Source organism: Ylistrum balloti, unplaced genomic scaffold, assembly GCF_031769215.1.
Source record: "Ylistrum balloti isolate Yb309-2 unplaced genomic scaffold, AGI_CSIRO_Ybal_v1 Utg369646, whole genome shotgun sequence".
Lineage (NCBI taxonomy): Eukaryota > Metazoa > Mollusca > Bivalvia > Pectinida > Pectinidae > Ylistrum > Ylistrum balloti.
Genome location: NW_026781904.1, coordinates 1,263,710 through 1,288,484, shown reverse-complemented (window position 1 = coordinate 1,288,484; position 24,775 = coordinate 1,263,710). Strand labels below are relative to the sequence as shown.

At 35.7% G+C, this 24,775-nt stretch overlaps 1 protein-coding gene across 1 annotated transcript; it reads left to right on the top strand.

Annotated features, from left to right (window-relative positions):
- Positions 1 to 17,264: 17,264 nt before the first annotated feature.
- LOC132555561 (zinc finger protein 572-like) lies at positions 17,265 to 21,816 on the top strand. The gene is made up of 2 exons (XM_060219914.1): positions 17,265 to 17,310; positions 19,304 to 21,816. The coding sequence occupies exon 2, from the start codon at positions 19,623 to 19,625 to the stop codon at positions 21,723 to 21,725; it is 2,103 nt and encodes a 700-aa protein (XP_060075897.1). The 5' UTR covers positions 17,265 to 17,310; positions 19,304 to 19,622; the 3' UTR covers positions 21,726 to 21,816.
- The last annotated feature ends 2,959 nt before the right edge of the window (positions 21,817 to 24,775 follow it).

Here is a 24,775-nt window from a genome sequence, read left to right as displayed (position 1 = left end):
AAATAATTTTCGAAGTACGTATGTTAAACGTCTACCTTTCGTTCGTTTAGCATTTTCTTCTGTGGATTGCTTCATATAACGCTGTACCACAAGTAAAGTGTGTGTTTATAAACAATGATGTGAGGAAATTAGAAAAAAATAAACCTGGTCGTTCCAATACATCCGGAATAATACGCGAGCAACTGGGTTAATTCAGAAAACGAGATGAAAACATCGTTCAAACTTTCGGTAATTCTAATCATTATTTTGTGCATATCCCTCTGGGTTGTGGCCAACAGCTTAAATGGCGATGAGAAGTTATTCAGACTGACCGATTTCAAGCAATTGGTAAACAGTGAAAATAGTATAATGAAGAAATGGCATCTAATGAGTTTGATTAATCCTTGGCGTCTGCCAGACTCGCCTAAAACAACGACGCTGGATGAGCACAAGCACAACGAAAAGAAAGCACCACACAGAGACTCACGAAGTGTTCCGAAGGAGACATTTGACGATGAGAAACATGTTAAGCGGATGCTTGGAAATGAACTGATTATCTGTGGACGGGTTACCTGCTATCACGGTAAGCATATAGGCAGTGTTCGGGTTAGATATACGATCACTGAAGTAATGACGACAAGACGACAATCTGTCCTTTATCGAGACACAAATATTACATAAATTGCATCACATACACAGACCATAAAACAAATACAAAGTTATGAACTAAATTCGAGAATTAATGTCTCGATTATATCTGCGGGCGATTGACGCCGAAGGCACTTTATAAATAGCAAAAACCATCTTAGGTTGTAGTATGAAAGATAGTATTTCAAATACTGCTTACCACCAGGTCTTTGCTGTTTTTGGTCTGTGTAGGTGGTTCTGTGAAAATGTACTTCAGTGTCAAGAGAAGATATGTAAGGCATTTTAGCGCCCTCCTTATACATGTACTCAACGTTATGTGCTCGATATTCAAAATCAAAATAATGATGAATGGTTATCAATATATCCGTGAACGGACTTGTTTTCAGCATTCAAGTATTCTGCCGGATTGATTGTGACATATTTTGTGAGTGTATGCAAGAGAAATATAATGGTTTCATCCCTTGTTTAAACATATTTTATTGACAAAGAAAAGTCAAAGGGATTGGTCAGTAAGTTTTGCCAACTTATAGACGACTTCTCCCAACAATATATATACAATATAGTACAAAAACAAGTCACATGGTGGCATATATAAATGAATGCGTATCATACACAAGAGATGAAAAAACTAATTGAATAGCCACTTAAGTTATAATATTGATAATGAGAGAGAGGGAGAGAGAGAGGCGAGAGGTAGAGGGAGAGAGGTGGGGGAGAGACGGGAAAAGAGGGGGAGGAAGAGAGAGAGAAACTCCTTATTTTGTATATAGAAGTATAATTATATATCAGTCGAACCTACCCGACCTGTTGAGGAAATGCTGTGCAGCCTTTGCAATTTTTGCATTGTTAACATCAGATATATTCGGGTCACCTTTGCATAGAAGATCTATTGTAATATTACCTTCAAACCATGCTAGTTCTGTTAATAGAGATCGACGCAGATTGACATAAACAGGACAGATTAGAAAGAAGTGATAGGAATCTTCACAGGGATGCCCACAACGGCACTCAGCACTAGCTAGTAAATTGGCTCTAAAAAGGTCATAATTTAGGGGACTTGCTCGATTTCTGAGTCTACAATGAAGAATACTTAGTTTCCTAGGACCATGATTTACAAAAGTTTTACAGATATTAGTATCTATTAGTATGGATTTTTTAACATTATTCTTGAATGAGTTAAGGGATGGAGAATTTCTGATAGTAACATTTAAATCGTTCCAAAGTTTTGATGTAGAAGGAAAAAAAGAAAGTTGTGATAGTTGTAAACGAAGAGGCTGTTCTCTGAGTAGATGGTTGTTACGTAGATTATAAGGAGTAGCATTTCCTACAGTATTTGGCAATAAGTCTATTAGAAAATTCGGTGCTGTGTTATTAATAATAGTGAAAAATAGAGCAAGTTTTCGAGCTTCTCGTCTTTTGGAAAGAGGAACCCATCCAGTTTCTTGATATAAAAAATCTATTTTTGTGTATATGGGCAGCCCTGTGACTATTCTTGCAGCTTCTAGTTGGATATTTTCCAGAATTAAAGAATTTACTACACCGCAGTTGTCCCATAGCTCACATGAATATTCAAGTAAGGGACGGATATAGGTAAGATACAACTTTTCCAAATTATTTCTATTTAAAATAAGTTTAAGCTTTCGGAGGGTTGCTACATATTTGGTTACTTTGCTTAGAATATACTGAATATGGGCATTCCATTTACCATCGTTAGAAAGAATAACTCCGAGGTGTTTGTGTTGATTTGTAATTTGAATTGGGGTGTTATCAAAGGTAAGGGATGGGATAAAAGGAAGTTGCCGATTAGAGATAATCATTGCTTCAGTTTTTTTAGGGTTGAAGGACATAAGCCAATCTTTGGACCAAATTTCAAGTTTCCTCAAATCAGATTTGGCTACATTTTCAATATAGATTAAGTCTTGTGATGAATATGAGAGGGAAGTGTCATCAGCAAAAAGTCTAGATAAAGAAGAAAGATTATGTGAAATATCGTTTATATATATTAAGAAGAAGAGAGAGCCTAGTACAGAACCTTGAGGGACGCCAGCATTAATAGTCTTGAACGAGGATAATGAATCCTTAATAAAGACGGCCTGCTTTCTGTTAGACAAATAGCTGGTTATCCATCGGAGAAGTGATCCAGAAATACCGTAGTTGTTTAGTTTAAATATAAGGCCTTTGTGCCAGACTCTGTCAAACGCCTTGGAAAAGTCACAAAAAATTAAAATAGAATGTTCAAATTTTTCTAAGGAGGTAATTATAGAATGATATAACTCAATTAGTTGATGAGTTGTGGAATGATTAGGTAGGAATCCTGACTGATACTTGTAAATAAGATCATTTTCAATCAAAAAATTGTAGATGTGCTTATATATCACACGTTCAAACAGTTTACCTATACAACTTATGAGTGAAATTGGTCTATAATTAGAAGTGACACTTGGATCGTTAGCTTTAAATACGGGCATTACGTGGGCAATTTTCCACAAATCAGGAAATACAGAGGAAGATAGTGATCGATTAAATATAATAGACAGTGGTACAGAAACTTCATTGGCTACAAGTTTGAGCATTTTATGACTTATACCATCAGGACCTGTTGCTTTATTTAAATTAAGAATATTTATAATATCTTCAACTTCACCAGGAGCTATATGAATTTCAGATAAAACGGAGTTGGTGCGCCGTTCAAAAAAAGGTAAATCTTTGTCTATGTCATTTTCTGATAGATTACATACAGAACTAAAATAGTTATTCAGCAATTCACATTTACTGTCATTGTCATATAAAATTTCGTTTGTAAAAGAGTCTAGTAGGGGGGAAATTTCAATATTTGTTTTGCCCTTAAGAATACTTCGTAGAAGTTTCCAATACGTTTTGGGATTGCTATTACTTTTGTCAATCACCGTATTTACATTTTCATAAAATAATTCCTTGGCTCTTTTAATCATATTGTTTACTCTGTTTCTCATGTACTTATAATTATTTTTATTACGCTCAGTACTATTATTAAACATTATTCTTTTAAGTCTATCCCTTTTTCTGATATTACGTCTTAGCAGACCATTCATCCAGGGCTTGTCACCATCACGCACTAATACTTCTCTCGAGGGTATACACGTATTTACAGCATTTAAGAATTTCTCGGTGAAATAATTACACATTTCGTTAACGTTTAACATATGGGTGAAATTTTCTAGCCACGGAATACTATTGATCATATTTTTAAGTTCGTCCACATTGGATTGATTGTACAGCCATACTTTTCTTCTGAAGTTGTGTTTAATTGTTACAGGAATATTAATGACGACGAAAGCAGCATCATGGTCACTAATTGCTCGCTCAATTTCGATCACATCAGAGAAAACTACATCTACAGTATCACTAACAATAATGGGGTCAAGGAGTGTAGAAGAAGTATCAGTACGTCTGGTTGGTTCGGTAATAACATTTGTTAGATTATATTGGGAAAGAATATTACTTAGATCAACTCTATCATTTTTCAAAAAATCGATATTTAAATCACCTGTAATTATTACGTTTGGTGTTTCTTCGAGTGCTATATCAACTGAATGTCGAAGATGCTGCCATAAGACATTGGCGTTGGATGAGGGAGGTCTGTAAATATTACATATTAAATAAAGAAAATTTTGGAGTTTGACTTGTGACCATATCATTTCAGAGTTTCCAAATTCAAGATCAGTTCTACGCTTGGCGATAAGGGATTCAGAAAAATACATGGCAACTCCACCACCAAACATATTCCTATCTTTCCGGAATGGTTCAGAGAAACCATCAATTATGATGTCGGAGTTTGGTACAGAGTTGTCGAGATGTGTTTCAGTAATGGCTAAAATATCAACATCGTCTACTAGTGAGGACATATAATTTAATTTGTTACGTAAGCTACGAATGTTTAGGTGTAATATACTAAGAGCACTGATAGATGAACTACTATTAGAACTAGGTCCGGGGTTTGGATGAATATCGCCCGCTATCAATAAAACAATTAAAGCTGAATTATAAGGATTGTGGATGCAATGGGACAACTGCAAAAGCAAAAGATAGATCCGATGGAGGCAATTTAGATTGGAGAGCAATGCTAGAAATAAAAATAAACAATTTTTAACTTTAAGAACAAAGGTGATTGAAATACACGATAATTTACTATAAAAACAACCTATGGCAGCCCTCCATGCACACACGTCGTTACCTGTCATGGAGGTTGGAAGTTGACAAAAAATAGAAATAGGTGGAGGACTACCAACGAAAAAAGGGGTGCACAGACATATCCTAAGGTTGGGGAGGAATCGAGAAAAGAGAATAACTGTGGAGAGGGAGGATGACAATGCGCCATTGGAAAGATGAAGCTATAGTATAGTAGACAGCAAAGGGAAGGTATAACAATGAAACAGATAAGTATCATGTCGAATACCGAGGAATGAGGGGTAGGTATTGGGTATATTAACGTATGTAAAGACATATAACAAAATTGTATGTTTATATACTGGATATCCGTAAGGAATAGTTGGTAATACTAAAGGCAAAACTATATACATGGGTTACATTAGAAAAACGCATATGCGCAAAGTATATATCCATCCGATGAATATCACACATGTATAAATATAAGTTCGTATTAATAATACCACACTATAAACAATTGATTTTTTTAACATGTGTACGCAAAATGAACACAGATGGTAAGTATATATACAGTATAATGTATGGATTCGTAAGCGCACATGAACGAAAAAATAACTCCATAGCCATGATTCAAAAGGGGGAAAAAAAAAAAAAAAAAAATAACCATTTTTTTTTTAATCATGTGAGGAATGTACGCTGAATGAACACAGATGGTATGTATATATTCAGTATGAATATAGTATAATGTATGCATTCGTAAGCGCACATGTACAAAAATGTAATAACTCCATATTCATGATTCAAAAAAAGCATTTGGATTTTTCTTATCGTGTGATAAATGTATGCAGAATGAAGACAGATGGTATTTATATATTCAGTATATGTATAGTATATTGTATGCGCTCGTAAGCGCTCATGTACAAAAATATCACTCCGTATTCATGATTAAAAAAAAAAAAAAAACTTTTTTGATTATTTTTAACATGTGAGTAAAGTACGCCGAATGAACACAGATGGTAAGTATATATTTAGTATATATTTGTATTACGTATGCATTCGTAAGCGCACTTGTACAAAAGTGTAATAACTCAAAAAAAAAAAAAGCATGAGAGTAATGTACGCATATAAAGTTAAACTTGTCACCAGAAGACCAAGTTTGGTACTTGTAAATACAAATAGATATATACGCATAATGGCATAATGGGCATTAATTGCATGAATATATTCAGTATAGGTATGTGTACTCGTTTTTCCTTTCAATTTTTTCAAAGTGATGTATAATCAAGGTTAGCCTTATTTCCAGAAGACATTGTTACTTATTAACACAATAGAATGTCCACATGATGATAGACACGTGATGTCAGGTACAATGTACTTGTATATGAATTGGCTCAACTAGAGGAAGTCAAGTGAGATATATCCTCGTACTGCTTCACTAGGATTTTCGCGGAATTGTATGAAGCCCTGTAGAATACTCGACCGTCGTTCGTCCAAAATGAGTGGATTTTCTTCTCTCTTTTGGCTTTTGACAAACCCGCGATGATCTTTTGTCGGAATGATGTCAGGTCTTCAGTTATAAAAACACGAAACTGGTCGGATTGGAGATTCTTTAATTTGAGACGCGACTGGTATATACTGTTCTTGATTTTCCAGTTGCGCAATCTACATATGATTTGAGACTTTCCATTACGTATGTCACCAATCACGTGAGATCTGTTGATGTCATCGGTAGAGATATTTACATCAATACGTTTACAAATCTCAACGACCTTCGCATCGGTGGTTTGTTTTTCATTTTCCCGTAAGGGTACGCCATGAAACCGGAGGCTGGTACGGCGCCCATACTGCTCAAGATCCTCTAAAGAGGACTCCAGATGCTTAACTGTGGTTTCCAACTGCTGAACTTTGTTTGTAAGTTGGCGATTACATTGGGTCACCGTATTCAGTTGATCAGTTAGAGTTTTGATTTGTTCAGTATAAGGGGCCATGGCAGAAGAAATTTGTTGGCTGATAGCTGGTCCAAGAGCAGTAGCCAGGCTCGGGACGAGCGCGCTTATAAATGTAGGTGACGTGACCGAGGCATGTATAAGTTCAGTTAGGTTGATAGGATCACTCTCATTAGTAATTGTAGAGGTCATGCTGGGCAAATCGGGTAGGGACGATCTCCTACGACTCGACACTGGGGCACCTGCTACTAATGAGTCGGGGCTTACACTTTCCTCAATTTTGCGTTTGGAAATTGTAGATGGCGTTGAAAATTTGCCGGCCATACGATACTAAATGGTATACACTAGGCATGCAGTATAGGCGTGTATAGGAATGTACGTGTTCCACAGGTAACACAGTTCACGTGTACAACCAGGGAGGTTGAACAGTGTAAATCACTATTACGCAGAAATACACGTATTATAGTTGAAAAAGTTCATCAAGCACAACAATGACAATGCTTATGGACAACTGTTGGTAGATTTCATGTCAATACTCTGCTTAAATATTACAATAATACCCCACCTCACCTGGGAGCTCTTTCAAGTATGTGTGTCCATTACACCATCACGTGATTCGTATCATTCGTTTCATCCCTGCCCATACTCCAGGGGTTACGACCTGTTTTGTTCTCTGCACCCTTGGAACAAGTCATGGAAAAATTGAAGGCACAAGCGAAGTAACTGGTTGGTTCCAGGAGAAAACAATCTGACCACTCACAGGCTGATACGTTCATTTTTAAGATTTCAAAGGAGCGAGATCCAACTTCATTACAATATACCAATATGAGACCTCGATATTCGTTTGATGTACATCAAAGGACCAAACTGGTCTTGACATCAAGGTGTCTTAAATTTTAAATCTTAAATTTTGCAACGACATGTTTAAGAGGTGTAAAGAGCGAAAGTAATTGTAAACCCTGGAGTATCGAGGATGGTGTCGCTCATGAACATTTCATGTACAATGAATATTAGATTTATGACAAAATAGCGGTTAATGACATATGTATGGCGTTTGTTTCGCGTTTAGATTATCAGGTGAAGTCATGTACGGTAAACTTTACAGCAGATACGTGTGTACCATGCCCAACTGGCACTTTCATATATGACATCACAAAGTCCGAGGAGAGAGTGCTTAAATGTCTACCGAAACACCATTGTCATGACTGGCCAGGTACGTCCGCCTTACAATCCTAATCAATTTAGATCTTTATATTATTATTTTTTCAAAATCACTTTGACACGCACAATTTTCATGGAGCATATAGTCGCTACCTTGTCTGTCCGTTAGTCCGCCCTTTCGTGTCCGGGGCATAACTTTGCTCACAGTCAAATAAGGATTATGAAACTTTTTGTATACAGTGGTCATACTAAGAGCATGTGCAGTCATACCAAATTCAGAGCACGCGCCTTCTTAATTACAGAGTTATTGCCCTTTGATTAAACCATTTTGACATACGCTGTTGTTAAATATCAAAATATCAATTGTTTTTATGTTTTGTATGCAAAATATTTGACAATATGTGTTAAATACTTGAAATTGCTTATCGTTAACGATTCGTTTTGTCCTGTTGTAAGGTTTATGTGGTAAATCTGATATCAAATCTCACACTCTGAACTGTTTGTTACAAGGAACATTATCGATCTTCGTATCTAGTGTAGGTGAATAATTATTTAATATGACATCTACATATTTGCCACTTTTCCTAGTTGCTGAATTATTGCTCTATACCTACCATTTTTTAGAAAGCATGTATGTGCGTTTGAAAATTTGAAACAATATTGTGAATCATAACACACTTTTTAGGCACCGTTTCTTCTGACGAGATGCATGCATGCGCTGGGGATTTTCGAATGCCCTGTAGATGCAACACGGAATCGAACGTTTGCGGATTAGATCCATGTGAATGCCGGAAACGGAAGTGCCGCCATGATGAAATCCTTCTTCAAAACTGTACTTGTGCTTCAGTGTGAGTAAAAGCCAACGATAAAGCTATAAAATATGGGGCGCCGTTTGGTAATTATTTACAAAATGTGATATCGCTAAATGTCCAGGCTTATTGATGTCATTAATTCAAGCAAAGTTATCAATAGTTTGATGTAGTGATATAGATGATATTCATGAAAATTTAATATCACTTATTCGAATTAGTGATATCAATTTTTGAAGATAAGCACTATAGACATCGGAATAAAAGATATCAGTATTTTATAGCAGCTAGTGTCACACGTATCTGATCTTTTTCTAAGAGATATCACTAACAAGGGAGATAACTGATATTACACTTCTTAAACGTATTAAGCACGCACACAATCCGTGTGCCATTTAGTCAACACTTATTTATGTTATGTTTATGTCATTGATGTTTTTATTTACCGGCTTCGCAGAATTAAAACCACTACGAGGACAAGTACTCGACCTGTTCCTACTGTACGCCGTATTTCAGTCACTTATCCTTTTTCAACAAGAGAGGTAACTACACATACAACGAGGGATTGGACAACTCCTTCAACACTTCCAGATCCTATTTTCAAAGGGAATGGAGCCGACAAAGTCAGCTGGTAAGCTCGCAATGATATCAAAATAGATTTCTAGTTTCAGAGATTAGCCGTAACCTGCATGCCAGGCTCTAAGTAATTCGAATAGTGGCATGGTTTGGAATATTCACATTTACGTAACATTCTCCAAAAATTTCAAAACATATGAAATTTAATGAATAGTTTGGTTAGTACATTCCCACATTCAAATTTTCACATTTCTTTCGATCACTGGATTTCCCTAAGTCGCCTGATAGATTTCACTGACGAATCAAAAAGGACGAAACGACTGTATAAAACAGTCAGATTAATTGTTTCGCTCTTCTGTATCTTATATAAGTTTGTATTAGAAGGTTTTTTTTTTTTTTTTTTTTACTTTTGTTTTATACAGAAAGACCATTGTATGTTGCATTATTTTTACAGGATTAGCGTTGGAGTATCCATTGGTATCCTGATCCCGATCATGGCTATATTGTATTTACTATATAGATGTTGTCGAGGGACACACTTGGAAGAAGTACTTCACGAACGAATCGACACTTTTATACTCGGGTAAGGATCAATATCAGCCTTTCATTTTCTCCTTCTTAAAACAATCCCAATTCTCGGATAGTACCTGTCCTTATAAATAGAAAATAAAAATACGGAATAGAAGTGATTCACTAGCCAGCGACGGAGCAAGAGAAATTAAGCACCAGATTGAGATATAAATATTGAAGTGTGTAACTGAGCTTTAATGTGATATTTATACTGATTTTGCAAACCGGATAAATTGGTTAATGTAAATATCGTTTTATATAAATTTAGACTTATTTTCATTAAGGTTAAGCATCACAGTGAACGGCGTTAACTCTGGAAGATCATAATGCGATGGGATCATAGCAAAATTGAAGGCACAGGCAAAACGCGAAGTAATTCCAGGAAAAAAAATCTGACCGATCACTGCCAGCTGATACGTTTCTATTGAAGACAACCAGCTCCAAAGTCATTACAATATACCGTTATGCGACCTCGAGATACGTTTGGTGTACATCAAAACACTATAGTCCTTGATAAAAATTCAAATTGTTATCCTATCTTGAATACATGTTTTTATACATCTCCCTTTAAGATGATAAATTATCACAGATTGATGAAATCAATCAATTTAGTTAGTATCTTTATCGTTTCCTGTGTTAGGAATTTCCATTTCTTTATCATACTGATGTTTTTCATATTGATATGCATGGATGTTGAATCGAATCCTGGCCCTGGTTCTGACGAGCTTTCAATATTTCATCTAAATGTAAGAAGTACCAGAAATAAGCTAGATTTTATTGAAGATTTTGCTGGTGAATTTGATGTTTTATGTTTTACTGAAAGTCACCTAGACGATAATGTTTCCTACTTATACCGGGATTTCATTCTTCTTTTAGACGCGATAGATATTTTGCTGGTGGGGGCGTTATTGTTTACGTAAATAATTTACTAAAAGTAACTAGATTAACAGACCTTGAATATAACAGCGATGAAACCATCTGGCTACAAATCACTTTTCGTAACTTCACTTATATAGTTGGCTCCATTTATAGACCTGAAAATTCTGTTTTTAGATCAGCTATTCATAATGCGTTTTACATGTCACCAAATGTTATTATTACAGGGGATTTCAATGTAGATTTATTAACTGCTGCACCAACGCGTATTTTTGTAGATATAATGAATTCCCTCAGTTTGTCAAATGTTATATTAGAACCCACTCGTGTAGGTTATACGAGATCAAGTTTACTCGATCCAATTCTTTTAAGTGAATCTCTTTCCTGTATAGACTCATATGTGATAGATATTGATAGGTCAACCAGTGATCATGATGGCTGTAAGGTTAGTGTTAAACTTCCATTTTCTTTTAAATTAGTTTACAAATATAAAGTTTGGTTATATAAACGAGCAGATTTTGGTAAATTCAATGATCTTATAAATCAATTTGACTGGAGTGAAGCATTTACAAATTCTCAATCAGTCGATATTGCATGTGAAACCATTACTAAAGTTTTTTTATGAAATTTGCAGAATTATCAATACTTTCGAAAGTTGTAACAATCAGACCAAATGATAAGCCATGGATGACAAGAGAATTGAGAAAAAATATACGAATAAGAGATAATTTACATAAACAGCTAGAAAGACAAAAACACAAAATGATATCAATCAGTTTAAAACTCAGAGAAATAAGGTCAACAATATGAAGAAGTACTACAGACAAATATTTTATGAAAATGTCCATGGGCTAATAGATAACTATTCTTCGTCCGACCAAAAAGCATACTGGAGATTAATTAAACTCTTATAGATCCAAGGACGGATGAAATAATTATGAGTGATCAGGATAAAGCTGATATACTTAATGATTATTTTTTGTAGTATAAGTCGTATTGATGAGGATAATGTCCCAGATCCCATCATAGCCCCAAAAATTAATAACAAATTTAATTCTATCAGAGTGAACTATACCGAAATTAAAGATGTCTTAGAAATATTGAAACTTGGCAAAGCCTCGGGCCATGATGAAATCAGTCATCATATGTTACTAGTAAAGAATGTCTGTAATTCAGTTTGTAAACCTCTTGAGTTATTATTTAATATGTCATTGTCTGCTTGTATTTATCCTAAATTATGGAAATTAGCAAAAGTTATGCCACTATTCAAAAAGGGTGATAGACATTCTCCATCAAATAATCGTCCAATATCTCTCCTTTCTACCGTTGGCAAGTTTTTGAACGTGTTGTATTCAAACATATCCACAATTATTTTATTGAAAATTCCTTGTTCTATAAATATCAATCAGGTTTTTTACCTGGCCATTCTACAGTGTTTCAGTTTATTGAAATGTATCCTAATATTTGTTTATCTCTTGAAGAAAAAAAGGATACATATATAGTCTTTTTTGACATGTCAAAAGCTTTTGATCGTGTTTGGCATATGGGTTTGTGTATTAAGTTAAGATCCTATGGTTTAGAAGGAGAGTTGTTGGCCTGGTTGAAAAATTATTTACATCAAAGGCAACAACAGGCATGCGTTAATGAATCTCTCTCTAAATTGGGTTGTATTGATGCTGGGGTTCCCCAAGGTACTATCCTAGGTCCGTTATTATTTCTTATTTATATTAATGATATTGCAGATGTATTTGATTCAGCCTCTCGTCTTTTCGCGGATGACAAATCTCTTCAATACTCTTCATCTTCCTGTCACGAAATTAAAACTGTTCTTAACCATGATCTGAAATCTTTAAATGCATGGGCTAAATCATGGCTAGTATCTTTTAATTCAGATAAAACTGATGTTCTCTTTATTTCTAATAGAAACGAAATTGATGAATTATTAGAATTAGAATTTGATGGTAGGATTTTAGATTTTACAAATAATCATAGGCACCTTGGCGTAACATTAAGCTCAAGTGCCAAATGGGGTGATCATATACAAATGATCTATTCTTCTGTTGTGAAAAAAATTGATGTTCTGAGAAAATTGAAATTTGTGTTAAAGAGAGATGCTCTTTTAAGAATTTATCGAACGTTTATTTTACCTGTATTAGAAGACGCATGTGAATTATGGGACGGGTGCTCAATTTCTGAATCTGAAATGCTAGAGAAGGCCCAACGTGAGGCAGCAAGAATTATCACAGGTCTGCCATCCTATGCTTATATTCATTCTTTAACTTTTGAAACTGGTTTAGAATCACTGCTAGAAGAAAGAGAAGGAAACTTCATCTTTTATATAAAATGCATACTAACAAAACTCCTGAATATCTATCTTCCTTACTATCTTCTACTGTTCAAGATGAAGTTCGTTATCCCTCAAGAAACAGTAATAATTATAGAATCCCATTCTGTCGTCTTTCAACTACCATGTCTTCTTTCTTGCCGTCTACTCTTCGGAGTTGGAATATACTTGATAGCTCTATCAGGTCATCAGCCTCGCTTAATTATTCAAAAAGTCATTAATACCTGACGATCTTCCTTTGTCTCCTTCTTACTTTGGTATTGGTAACCGTAAACTAAACATTATTCATGCTAAGCTTAGACATAATTGCAGTTCCCTTAATTACGACTTATTTCGGATGAACCATGTGGATACCCATAGTTGTGTATGTGGAAATATGTGTGAAAATGCCTATCACGTTTTCTTCGAATGCCGTCGTTATAATGTTCACAGAAATGTCCTTTTCCAACGCTTAAATGATATGAATTTACAAGTTCACTGTGACTTGGATCTGCTCCTTAATGGAAATGATCAACTGTCCCCTGAAACTCTGAATTTTTTTACGAGTCCAACATTTTATAAAAAGTAGCAACAGGTTTTATAATATTTTTTTTATTCAGGTTTTTATCAATAGTCACATACATCAATCACATCACATGCATAACTACACGTCATACATTGTACTTGTATCTAAAATTAATGCATATAAAATATTACAGTGCATATGAAAACAAAAAAGTACATACTTGTTGACACTGTGTTAACAATACGTTGGAATACGATAATTCACTAATTTATTAACTGATTAATAAAGATCCATTTGTTTTGAATAATTTCTTGTTTTCTAAGGCTGTATCTATATAACCCAATGTCCTCTATTTTTTCATATTGAGAAATATAATTCTTGCATTCAGAAATAGTTACAGTTTTATATTTTAAATTACACAAAAATATAAAGTATTTTATAAGAAGCATTAAAAAATTGATTTCATATCTGTGTTCTATTTCTACTACACCAAGAACAAAGACTTCTGAATTCCTAGGTAAAGACAATTGGTGTTTGTTTTCTAATAATTCTATTAACCAAAACCAAAGTGTTTTAACAACATTACATTCCCAAAATAGGTGTATAATCGTTTCTCTTTCATTTGTACAGAATGTGCATCTTTCGGTTTCTGCAAGTTTACATTTCATTAACTTTGTATTTGTATACAATATCCAATGTAATATTTTATACTGAAAAGTTAGAAGTTTTGTATCATCAGTTATCTACCTTGATATTAAATAAATTAACTCCCAAGTGTCTTCACCAATGTCAGTATTAAAATTTTCTTGCCATTTTCTTTGACTATTTGTAGGTTTCTCAGAAACAGATTTAATAAAAATTTGATAGAAGTACTTTGTGACTTTGTCATGTGTATTTTGGTAATCAATTAACCTATATTGAACATTTACCATAAGTACTTGAACATTTACATTCTGCAGAATTACTTCCCAGTTCCTTGGAATGGCATTAATCACACCATAGTAATCTATCAGGTTAACATTAATGTTATATTTGTTTTTAAATATATCATATGGCATAAAACGATAATTTTCTAATAAGTCTGAAACAAAAAATATATCATTTTTACACCACTGTTTATAAAAGAACCATTTGTTACCTCTTTTGATAAAATAATTGAAAAAGATAAGCTGTGATACATCTTCCTGTACTGAGGCCCAAGCTGTAAATACTTCACTCCAAAAAGTATTAAACATTTTTGATATCTCAGTTAATCCTAACCTTGTCATTTTAAAAATATTTACACCTCCAACCAATTCTAGTTTATCTATAAGTAATGTTTTCCAAGCTGAGTGGTTTGAGGTATCAAAAATTATTTTGATCCAAGACATCTTAAGTGAGTGACAAAAAGTCAAAATATGTGGAAAACGCAACCCCCCATTTTTATAATCACTGTACATAATATTTCTCTTTATTTTATCTGGATTTCCCTCCCATAGAAAGGTTAAGAAACATTTTTGTAATTCCTTAATTATATGTAAAGGAGGGTCAGCAAGGACAGTTAATGTCTGAATAAAAATAGGTAAGGCTAATGTTTTTATAATAATAATTTTTCCTATGTAGGATAAATTTCTAAATGACCAATCTTTTAGTAATTTTTGCACTGCTCTCAATCTTTCATAGTAATTATCTTCAAAAATGTTCTCTTTTTGGAAATTGTAAGTAATTCCCAAAAGTTTAAAAAATACTTTGATGGTTCCATAACAAATTTCTTTCAGGTAGAAGTTCCAACCCACAACCCCGTCTAGCCCCAATCCATATTGCCTGGGTTTTGTCAAAATTTATTTTAAGTCCTGATACTTTTCCAAAATCTTCCAAAATATTAAGTGTGGTTTCTAAGGACAATGAGTTATCACTTAAAGTAAAGGATGTATCATCTGCAAACTGATTGATTAAATATTCTGAGTTATTTATAGTACATGTAATTCCATTTATATTTGGATTAATTTTTAAGGCTGAACTTAATATTTCTACACATAGTATAAATATATATGGACTCAAAGGGTCACCCTGTCTCACACCGCGCTGAACTTCAAAGAATTCTGAACAATGACCATTGTTCATAATACAACAATTTGTATTTTTGTGAAAAGTTCTGATCCATTGAATAAATGACGGCCCGAAACCATAAAAATGTAGAGAATCAAAAATAAAATCAAAACTTAGAAGGAGAGTTGTTGGCCTGGTTGAAAAATTATTTACATCAAAGGCAACAACAGGTATGCGTCCAACATTTTATAAAAAGTAGCAACAGGTTTTATAATTTTACTTCCAATGACGTCATCCCTTCTAACCCCTACCCCACCCCACTACCACCCACCTCTCTCTCTCTCTCTCTCTCTCTCTCTCTTTAAAAATATATTTAGCCAATATTTATGTAAATTATTGATGACTTGATATTGTGATGTTTTTGTTTTGTAATGTATTGATAAAAGGGCAACTATAAGTTGAAATAACTTGTGCCCGATCCTTTTGTAAATAATTTACAATAAAATATGTTTAATTCATACGGAACTGCAATGTGAACTTTTGTTCAATGTAGGTGCTAACAGTGTTCACATGCTGATCTTTATTCTCGCGTAAGTAACGCGTTGTACTTTTTTTACAGAACTGTTTGAATGTGTTAACTAACGTCAAAACGACGAATATCAATTTAACAAAATCTCTCTTGTTTTTTATATTGTTTTTTTTTTTATGTATTAAAGATTTGTTCGAAATCATTCCTATGTCTTTGTTTATCTGTCTCGCCCACTTGGAAATGGGCACCACCTCCCTAATGAGGTGTGGACCAATCAGAGAGAACCATGCGATATTTTAGATATCACATATGTGATATCTGAAATATCGCATGGTATGGATTTATCGCCAGTAAAAGATCAAAGAAAAACCAAGGTGTCATTGGATAATCGTCAGTTAGACATAGTCGTATTTTCACTCTTTTCTTACATTATGAAAACTTTGATCGATCCCGTCATGCAACGCTTCAATCCCTGGACTGGTATAACGACATTACTGTAGAACACCTTCTCTTTAGCGATCGAAATCTTGGCACCAATCTAAACATTTTAATTTGTAGATCTATGGTGTTGTAGTCGGTGGTTGCTACTTCACTAAACAGAATGCAGGAGATCCGTTATATGACGTTCAGAGCAATCGTGGAAAGTGTTTTATTCAAGGATACCATAACGTCAGCAGACCGGTCCGTTTTTCAGCTTTACAAATTACAATGGGATATTTATAATCAGTTCATCACCCCTAATTTGATGATAAACTCTTACTGTATTACGTATTTTACATACTTTTTGTAAGCAAAAACGAGTGTGCAAAATAGATGATGGAGCTTCTGCAACTAGTTATGTATCACAACAAACTTAAATTTTACAATTTGACAGACAGGTGTGTCATTGTCATGTGAATCAGTAGGGACATTTTCATCTGCAATTGTCAAAGTTTCTGAAGGAAATCCCTTGTAAATAACACTTAAATACATTGAAAGTAAAATTTAAAATACTAGGTTCTATCATATAATTTATAGATCATTCGGTCATCAGTATTACTAAATGTCATAGCAGGACATGATGTGCCGCACTTTAGTGCTACCCCTAACAATAATCCATTCGGATCATCTCGGACGATTTCATCAGTGAACAAGACGGTTTCGTCAGGAATACCAGCCTACATGAGGTTAACATGTCATTTAAACCCCAAAAGGTATCACACAAATTACACACCATTTTGCATTAACTTATTAAGGGAAGTTTAGAAATCATTATGTAGTCTGCTACTCTGCCATACTCTTTGATTTTTTTGTCCGAAATTTAGTTCGGGAACAACTCGTCGGAAGTTCCAGGACCTGGCTCATCTTAACCTAATTTTTTCGCTTTTGGGATTCCTCCTTGGGGCTCATTCATATCAAACGTCAGATACAATTGAGTCCCAATGAGGAATCCAAAAAGGGATTAATCGTAACCCAGTATTATATTTTGGCTTATAAGTCAACCAGTATATATGTTCTTAAAAAAGGCTACTAACGTCTGGTGTAAGAGAAAAAAAAGAAACTTCGGCAATGGGTCTGTCTTCGTTCGGAGGATAGCTGTGTCAGATGCTTAACAAGATCGGACAGAAACTGACAGAACATGACTAAAATTGACAGTCTATAATATCTCACTGGCTTGGCCACGAGTCAGATTTTGTGACAGAATATCAGCTGTTGACGGAGATAAACTGCTCTTGAACACATATAGATAAGAGATTCTATATAAGTCTACTGAAATCTTTGTTACTGGATATGAAGAAAACCTGACCAGGTATCATTTGTATGGGGGCGTCGTCTCACTTCCAGGTTGTTTAGGTACTTCCAAAATAAGTTGTTTCGTTACTTTTAAGAATGTTTTTATTTATGTACTTAATTAAGTTTTTAAACCGAAACAGCTTGGTACATAAATGACTAGAATTAATTTGTATTCTCCAGCCTAAAAGTATTAGAATACTTATGGTGATGGTGGATGATATCTGTACTCTGCTCTACCAAATCATGTGTTATTAGAAATAGATAAACCCCATTCCCAATTATGTAAGCTTTACAATATCTACTTTTTATCAATCTGGAAGCAGTACTTGACCAATGGAGTCATGGAACATGATAAAATAAATTTGAATTTGGTATATTGAAGTATATCTTACCTTGAATTTTTCAATGATACCAAGTGTCACAGGATAAATTGGAGTAAGTGTCTGTTAACGTCCTGTTTAATTTGTATTCGTTACTGTCCGTGCATTTACGTGTATGTCCTTATTTGGTGTGTTACCTGTTGGGTATTGTCTTTGTCTGTCCTTATATGGTGTTGTCTTTAGACGTGTACATGTCCAGGTGTGACAGGTGAGGAAGTCTAAAATGGTTAGCCCATGTACCATCATTAGATGGTTGGCTATTCAAATTGCCTTGCATCTGTGATCTGTTTGTCCGTCTATAAACAATTCTTGTTATCAATGTTTCTTGTCAAGTCCTGGATGGATTTTTTTTTTATTGTGTAGGTGCTCTTTCATCACTAGTTTTTACCTGGTAATTTTGGGATTGATATGAAGAATGAAACGGCTGTGTTGACAGCATCCTTTTTGAATTTCGACATCATTTTGTTAATGCTATTTCTTCAGAAGTACTGAATAAATCTTTCACAAATTTCTACTGTAGGTTTCCCTTGGACTTTGTGCCTGTCTAATTTTAGGACTGATCAGAAAAATTAATTGGCAGATTGGCGACCATCTTAGATTTGACTTTAAATTATTGCTATTTGTAAAGAGGAATTTCAAATTTTATGTGTTTAGAAGCATTAACAGAGAAAAAAGAGAAAAGAAGGGACAAGATCAAACTTATAAAGAACAAATAAAGATCAAACAACAATTGATGCAAAGATCCTTCCGGGGTCTCTTGTTAAAACAGGTCTTTTCAAGACAGTGAGAGAAACAATTTTGTGGTTCTGCTAGAGTTATCTCCCTTAAGTCTTCAATCTCTCAATGTAGCAGTTATATATACGAAGTACAAGTAAGAATTATATACATGCGTATTTAGAAAAAGAGAGTACATAGAACACTTTACTGGCTGGTGAGAATTTCCCTGTAGTGAAGCCGTAGAGAGTCTAGAGACTGTAAAGTTCCCAATATTGGTGTGGTCTTAGTCTCAGTCTTTTTTCATGGTATATTTCAGGTGTGTGACTTGGTTAGAAGAATTAGCTGTTCAGAACCTGATGATGGTATCAGCCTGTCTTCAGAGATAGCAATATTTATGCATGGACTCTTGTTGTAGAAGGAATTAAATACAGAATGTATTGAGAATGTTATCTATGAAGGATACATGAAAGAGGACTCCGAGGAAGTAAACTTGGTGAAGAAAGAAAGGAATTGATAGTTTGTTTGAGACCATTCTTGACGGAGAATAATGTACAGATTTTCCATATCAGCTAGGTGGAGTCCTTTATCGTCATTCAAAATGGAGATAATTTGTTACTAAGTGACACAGTTATAGCATGACATCAGGGGTCCTACATCTAAAACGTTCTTGTATGTTAGATTATGAGAGGACAGATAATGGAAAGAAGGCATACAAATGTGATATATGTGGAAAATTATTCTCTCGTACCAATGATTTACACAATCATACTAGAACACATACGGGAGAGAAGCCATTCAAATGTCACATATGTGGCATGGCATTTAAGCAGGCCAGCTACATGACGCCACATCTCCGAACCCATACTGGAGAGAAACCATTCAAATGTGATGTGTGTGGTAAGACTTATGCTAGATCTACTGACCTACACAGACACTCGAGGTCACATACTGGAGAAAAGCCATACGGGTGTGATATATGTGGAAAAACTTATTCTGTGTCACGGAATCTAATCATCCATAAAAGGACTCACACAGGAGAAAAACTGTACAAATGTGAAATTTGTAACCGAGGCTTCATTTCAGCAATGAACTTAGAGGCCCATAAAAGTTTACATACAGGAGTGAAGCCATTTAAGTGCAACATCTGCGGAAAGGGATACGGCATGGCCCAAAGTCTAAAGAGACACTGTAAGACACATTGGGAGAAGAAAGTGTGTGGAATTTGTAATGAAAGTTTTACAGGTGCTGATAAACTTAAGGAACACTTAAAAATACACAATGGCGAAAGACAGTTCAAGTGTGATGTCTGTGGAGATGGATTTAGTCAACCAAGATACCTCCAGGCACATTTAAGACAACATAATGGAGAAATTTCAAAGATTTCCAAACCTGAGTCATCAGCAATATCTAAGTGTGAAATTTGTGGAAAGAGATTTAGAAAACCTGAAAATCTTCAGTTTCATCTAAACATTCATAGCACAAGGGATAATTTAATATCCTTCAAAACAGATGTGACAGTAGAGCGTGTTTCACCACAACTTGACACCACCCATAGAGACGACAGCCAACCATCACAATCTGAGACGTGTGCAAGAAGCTACAGCCGAACAAGTATGGCACCACACCTCATGACACATCCTACTATAGAGAGCCCGGCACTTGAGGATCCACACCCTGACACAGATCCTACAATCGAAAGCCTAGTACTTGTAGAATCACTCCTCAAGACACATCCTTCAATTGTGAGTCCCGCTCTTGTGAAACCACACCTCGACACACATCCTACAACAGAGAGCCCAGTACTTGTAGAACCAAACCTAGAGACACATCCTACAACAGAGAGCCCAGTACTTGTAGAACCAAACCTAGAGACACATCCTACAACAGAGAGCCCAGTACTTGTAGAACCAAACCAAGAGACACATCCTACAACAGAGAGCCTAGCACTTGTAGAACCAAACCAAGAGACACATCCTACAACAGAGTGCCTAGCACTTGTAGAACCAAACCTAGAGACACATCCTACAGTAGAGAGCATGTCACTTTTGGTGCCACACCTTAAGACACAAGGTTTGTCAATGGTTACAACACATGTTGAGAAATATGAGACAGGGACAAACCAGTCAACATTAGCACCAATTCTGGATATATATGTTAGAGGGGAAAGCCATCAGTTACTGGTTCCTCTTATTGAGACTAATGAATCAAGTGACATTGAGACACATATAGAGGACAACACTTCTCCATCCCTAACAACTCATTTTACAGTTGATAGTCTCCTGGAGTACTTTGAGACATATCATAGACAAGAAAAGGCTTGTAGGCCGAAAGAAAGAATGCAAGTGACAGGAGACATTAATTTTGATACAGAGGACACCCATCCACTGGAGGCATCATACCTTGAGACAGGTGTCACAGAGGACAATCAGCCAATAAACCAGAAGACACGTGTCACAGATCACATACAGACTCTCAATCAGGAAACACATGTCACAGATCACATACAGACTCTCAGTCAGGAGACACATGTCACAGATCACATACAGACTCTCAGTCAGGAGATACATGTCACAGATCACATACAGACTCTCAATCAGGAGACGCATGTCACAGAATATAATCAGCCGTCAAATCAAGAGATGGACATTTTAGAAGAAAACCACATGTTAGATGACAACCACCAGTTTGAAGCAGCACACCTTGAGACATATTTTCTCAGAGAAAATCACATTAAGTAACATATTTAAATGAAAAAACCGGAAACCATTGGCTTCTTTCCTACCACCACACCTAGAAACACACAATACACGAGAGATCTTAGTCTACCACCACCACACCTAGAAACACACAATACATAGAGATCTTAGTCTACAACCACACCTAGAAACACACACACTCTTAGACAACACACCTAGAAACACACAATACATGAGAGATCTTAGTCTACCACCACACCTAGAAACACACAACACACAAGAAATCTTAGTCTACAACCAGACCTAGAAACACACAATACACAAGAGATCTTAGTCTACAACCACACCTAGAAACACACAATACACAAGAGATCTTAGTCTACCACCACCACACCTAGAAACACACAATACATAGAGATCTTAGTCTACAACCACACCTAGAAACACACAATACACGAGAGATCTTAGTCTACCACCACACCTAGAAACACACAATACACGAGAGATCTTAGTCCACCACCACACCTAGAAACACACAATACATGAGAGATCTTAGTCTACAACCACACCTAGAAACACACAACACACAAGAAATCTTAGTCTACAACCACACCTAGAAACACACAATACACAAAAGATCTTAGTCTACCACCACCACACCTAGAAACACACAATACACGAGAGATCTTAGCCTACAACCACACCTAGAAACACACAATACACGAGAGATCTTAGTCTACAACCACACCTAGAAACACACAATACACGAGAGATCTTAGTCTACCACCACACCTAGAAACACACAATACACAAGAGATCTTAGTCCACCACCACACCTAGAAACACATGATACACGAGAGATCTTAGTCTACAACCACACTTAGAAACACAAAATACACGAGAGATCTTAGTCTAAAACCACACCTAGAAACACACAATACACAAGAGATCTTAGTCCACCACCACACCTAGAAACACACAACACACAAGAAATCTTAGTCTACAACCAGATCTAGAAACACATAATACACAAGAGATCTTTGTCCACCACTACACCTAGAAACACACAATACACGAGAGATCTTAGTCTACAACCACACCTAGAAACACACAACACACAAGAGATCTTAGTCTACAACCACACCTAGAAACACACAATACATGAGAGATCTTAGTCTACAACCACACCTAGAAACACACAACACACAAGAAATCTTAGTCTACAACCACACCTAGAAACACACAATACACAAAAGATCTTAGTCTACCACCACCACACCTAGAAACACACAATACACGAGAGATCTTAGTCTACCACCACACCTAGAAACACACAATACACAAGAGATCTTAGTCCACCACCACACCTAGAAACACACAACACACAAGAAATCTTAGTCTACAACCACACCTAGAAACACACAATACACGAGAGATCTTAGTCTACAACCACACCTAGAAACACACAATACACGAGAGATCTTAGTCTACAACCACACCTAGAAACACACAATACACGAGAGATCTTAGTCTATAATCACACCTAGAAACACACAATACACAAGAGATCTTAGTCTACAACCAGACCTAGAAACACACAATACACGAGAGATCTTAGTCTACCACCACACCTAGAAACACACAATACACAAGAGATCTTAGTCTACAACCACACCTAGAAACACACAATACACGAGAGATCTTAGTCTACCACCACACCTAGAAACACAAAATACACAAGAGATCTTGGTCCACCACCACACCTAGAAACACACAAAACACAAGAGATCTTAGTCCACCACCACACCTAGAAACACACAATACACGAGAGATCTTAGTCTACAACCACACCTAGAAACACACAATACACGAGAGATCTTAGTCTATAATCACACCTAGAAACACACAATACACAAGAGATCTTAGTCTACAACCACACCTAGAAACACACAATACACAAGAGATCTTAGTCTACAACCACACCTAGAAACACACAATACACAAGAGATCTTAGTCTACCACCACCACACGTAGAAACACACATTACAAGAGAGATCTTAGGCCACCACCACACCTAGAAACACACAAAACACAAGAAATCTTAGTCTACAACCACACCTAGAAACACAAAATACATAAGAGATCTTTGTCCACCACCACACCTAGAAACACACAATACATGAGAGATCTTAGTCTACAACCAAACCTAGAAACACACAATACATGAGAGATCTTAGTCCACCACCTCACCTAGAAACACACAATACTCGAGAGATCTTAGTCTACAACCACACCTAGAAACACAAAATACACGAGAGATCTTTGTCTAAAACCACACCTAGAAACACACAATACACAAGAGATCTTAGTCTACCACCACACCTATAAACACATGATACACAAGAGATCTTAGTCCACCACCACACCTAGAAACACATGATACACAAGAGATCTTAGTCTACAACCACACTTAGAAACACATGATACATGAGAGATCTTAGTCTACAACCACACCTAGAAACAATCAGTACATGAGAGTGATATCAGTTTTCATTCACACCTTGAGACACATTAAGTTAAAAAGCTAGCATTTCAAAACTGGTAATGCAGTGACAGACAAAGATCATTTCTTTTCCTACAGGTTTAGACGGATTGATATGTACTGTACTTTAAGTACTCCAGCATACATGTTAACATACAGCATACCAAGATGATATTTTGAGTAGTGAAGCTGAATATGTACTAAATAAATTATTTAACTTGTAATGGTTTTACAGAAGTTGTCTGTGTCAGCAGATTTAGTGATTTGTTGCTTCCCTTGTGACAGTATCAACTCCCCTGAGAGTGTAACAGAGTTGACTTCCCAAAAACAGTAAAAGGGTTGACTTCCCAAAGAGTGTTACAGGGTCAGCTCGCCTAAGATTGTGAAAGAGTAAACCCCCCTAAGAGTGTGTTATGGTCCCCCAACACACACACTCAAGAGTGACAAGGTCAACACCCCTTAAAGCGTCACAAGGTTGACTCCCCCCTAAGAGTGTGAAAGAGTAAACTCCACTAAGAGTGTGGAGTGTACCCCCCCCCACCTAACACAT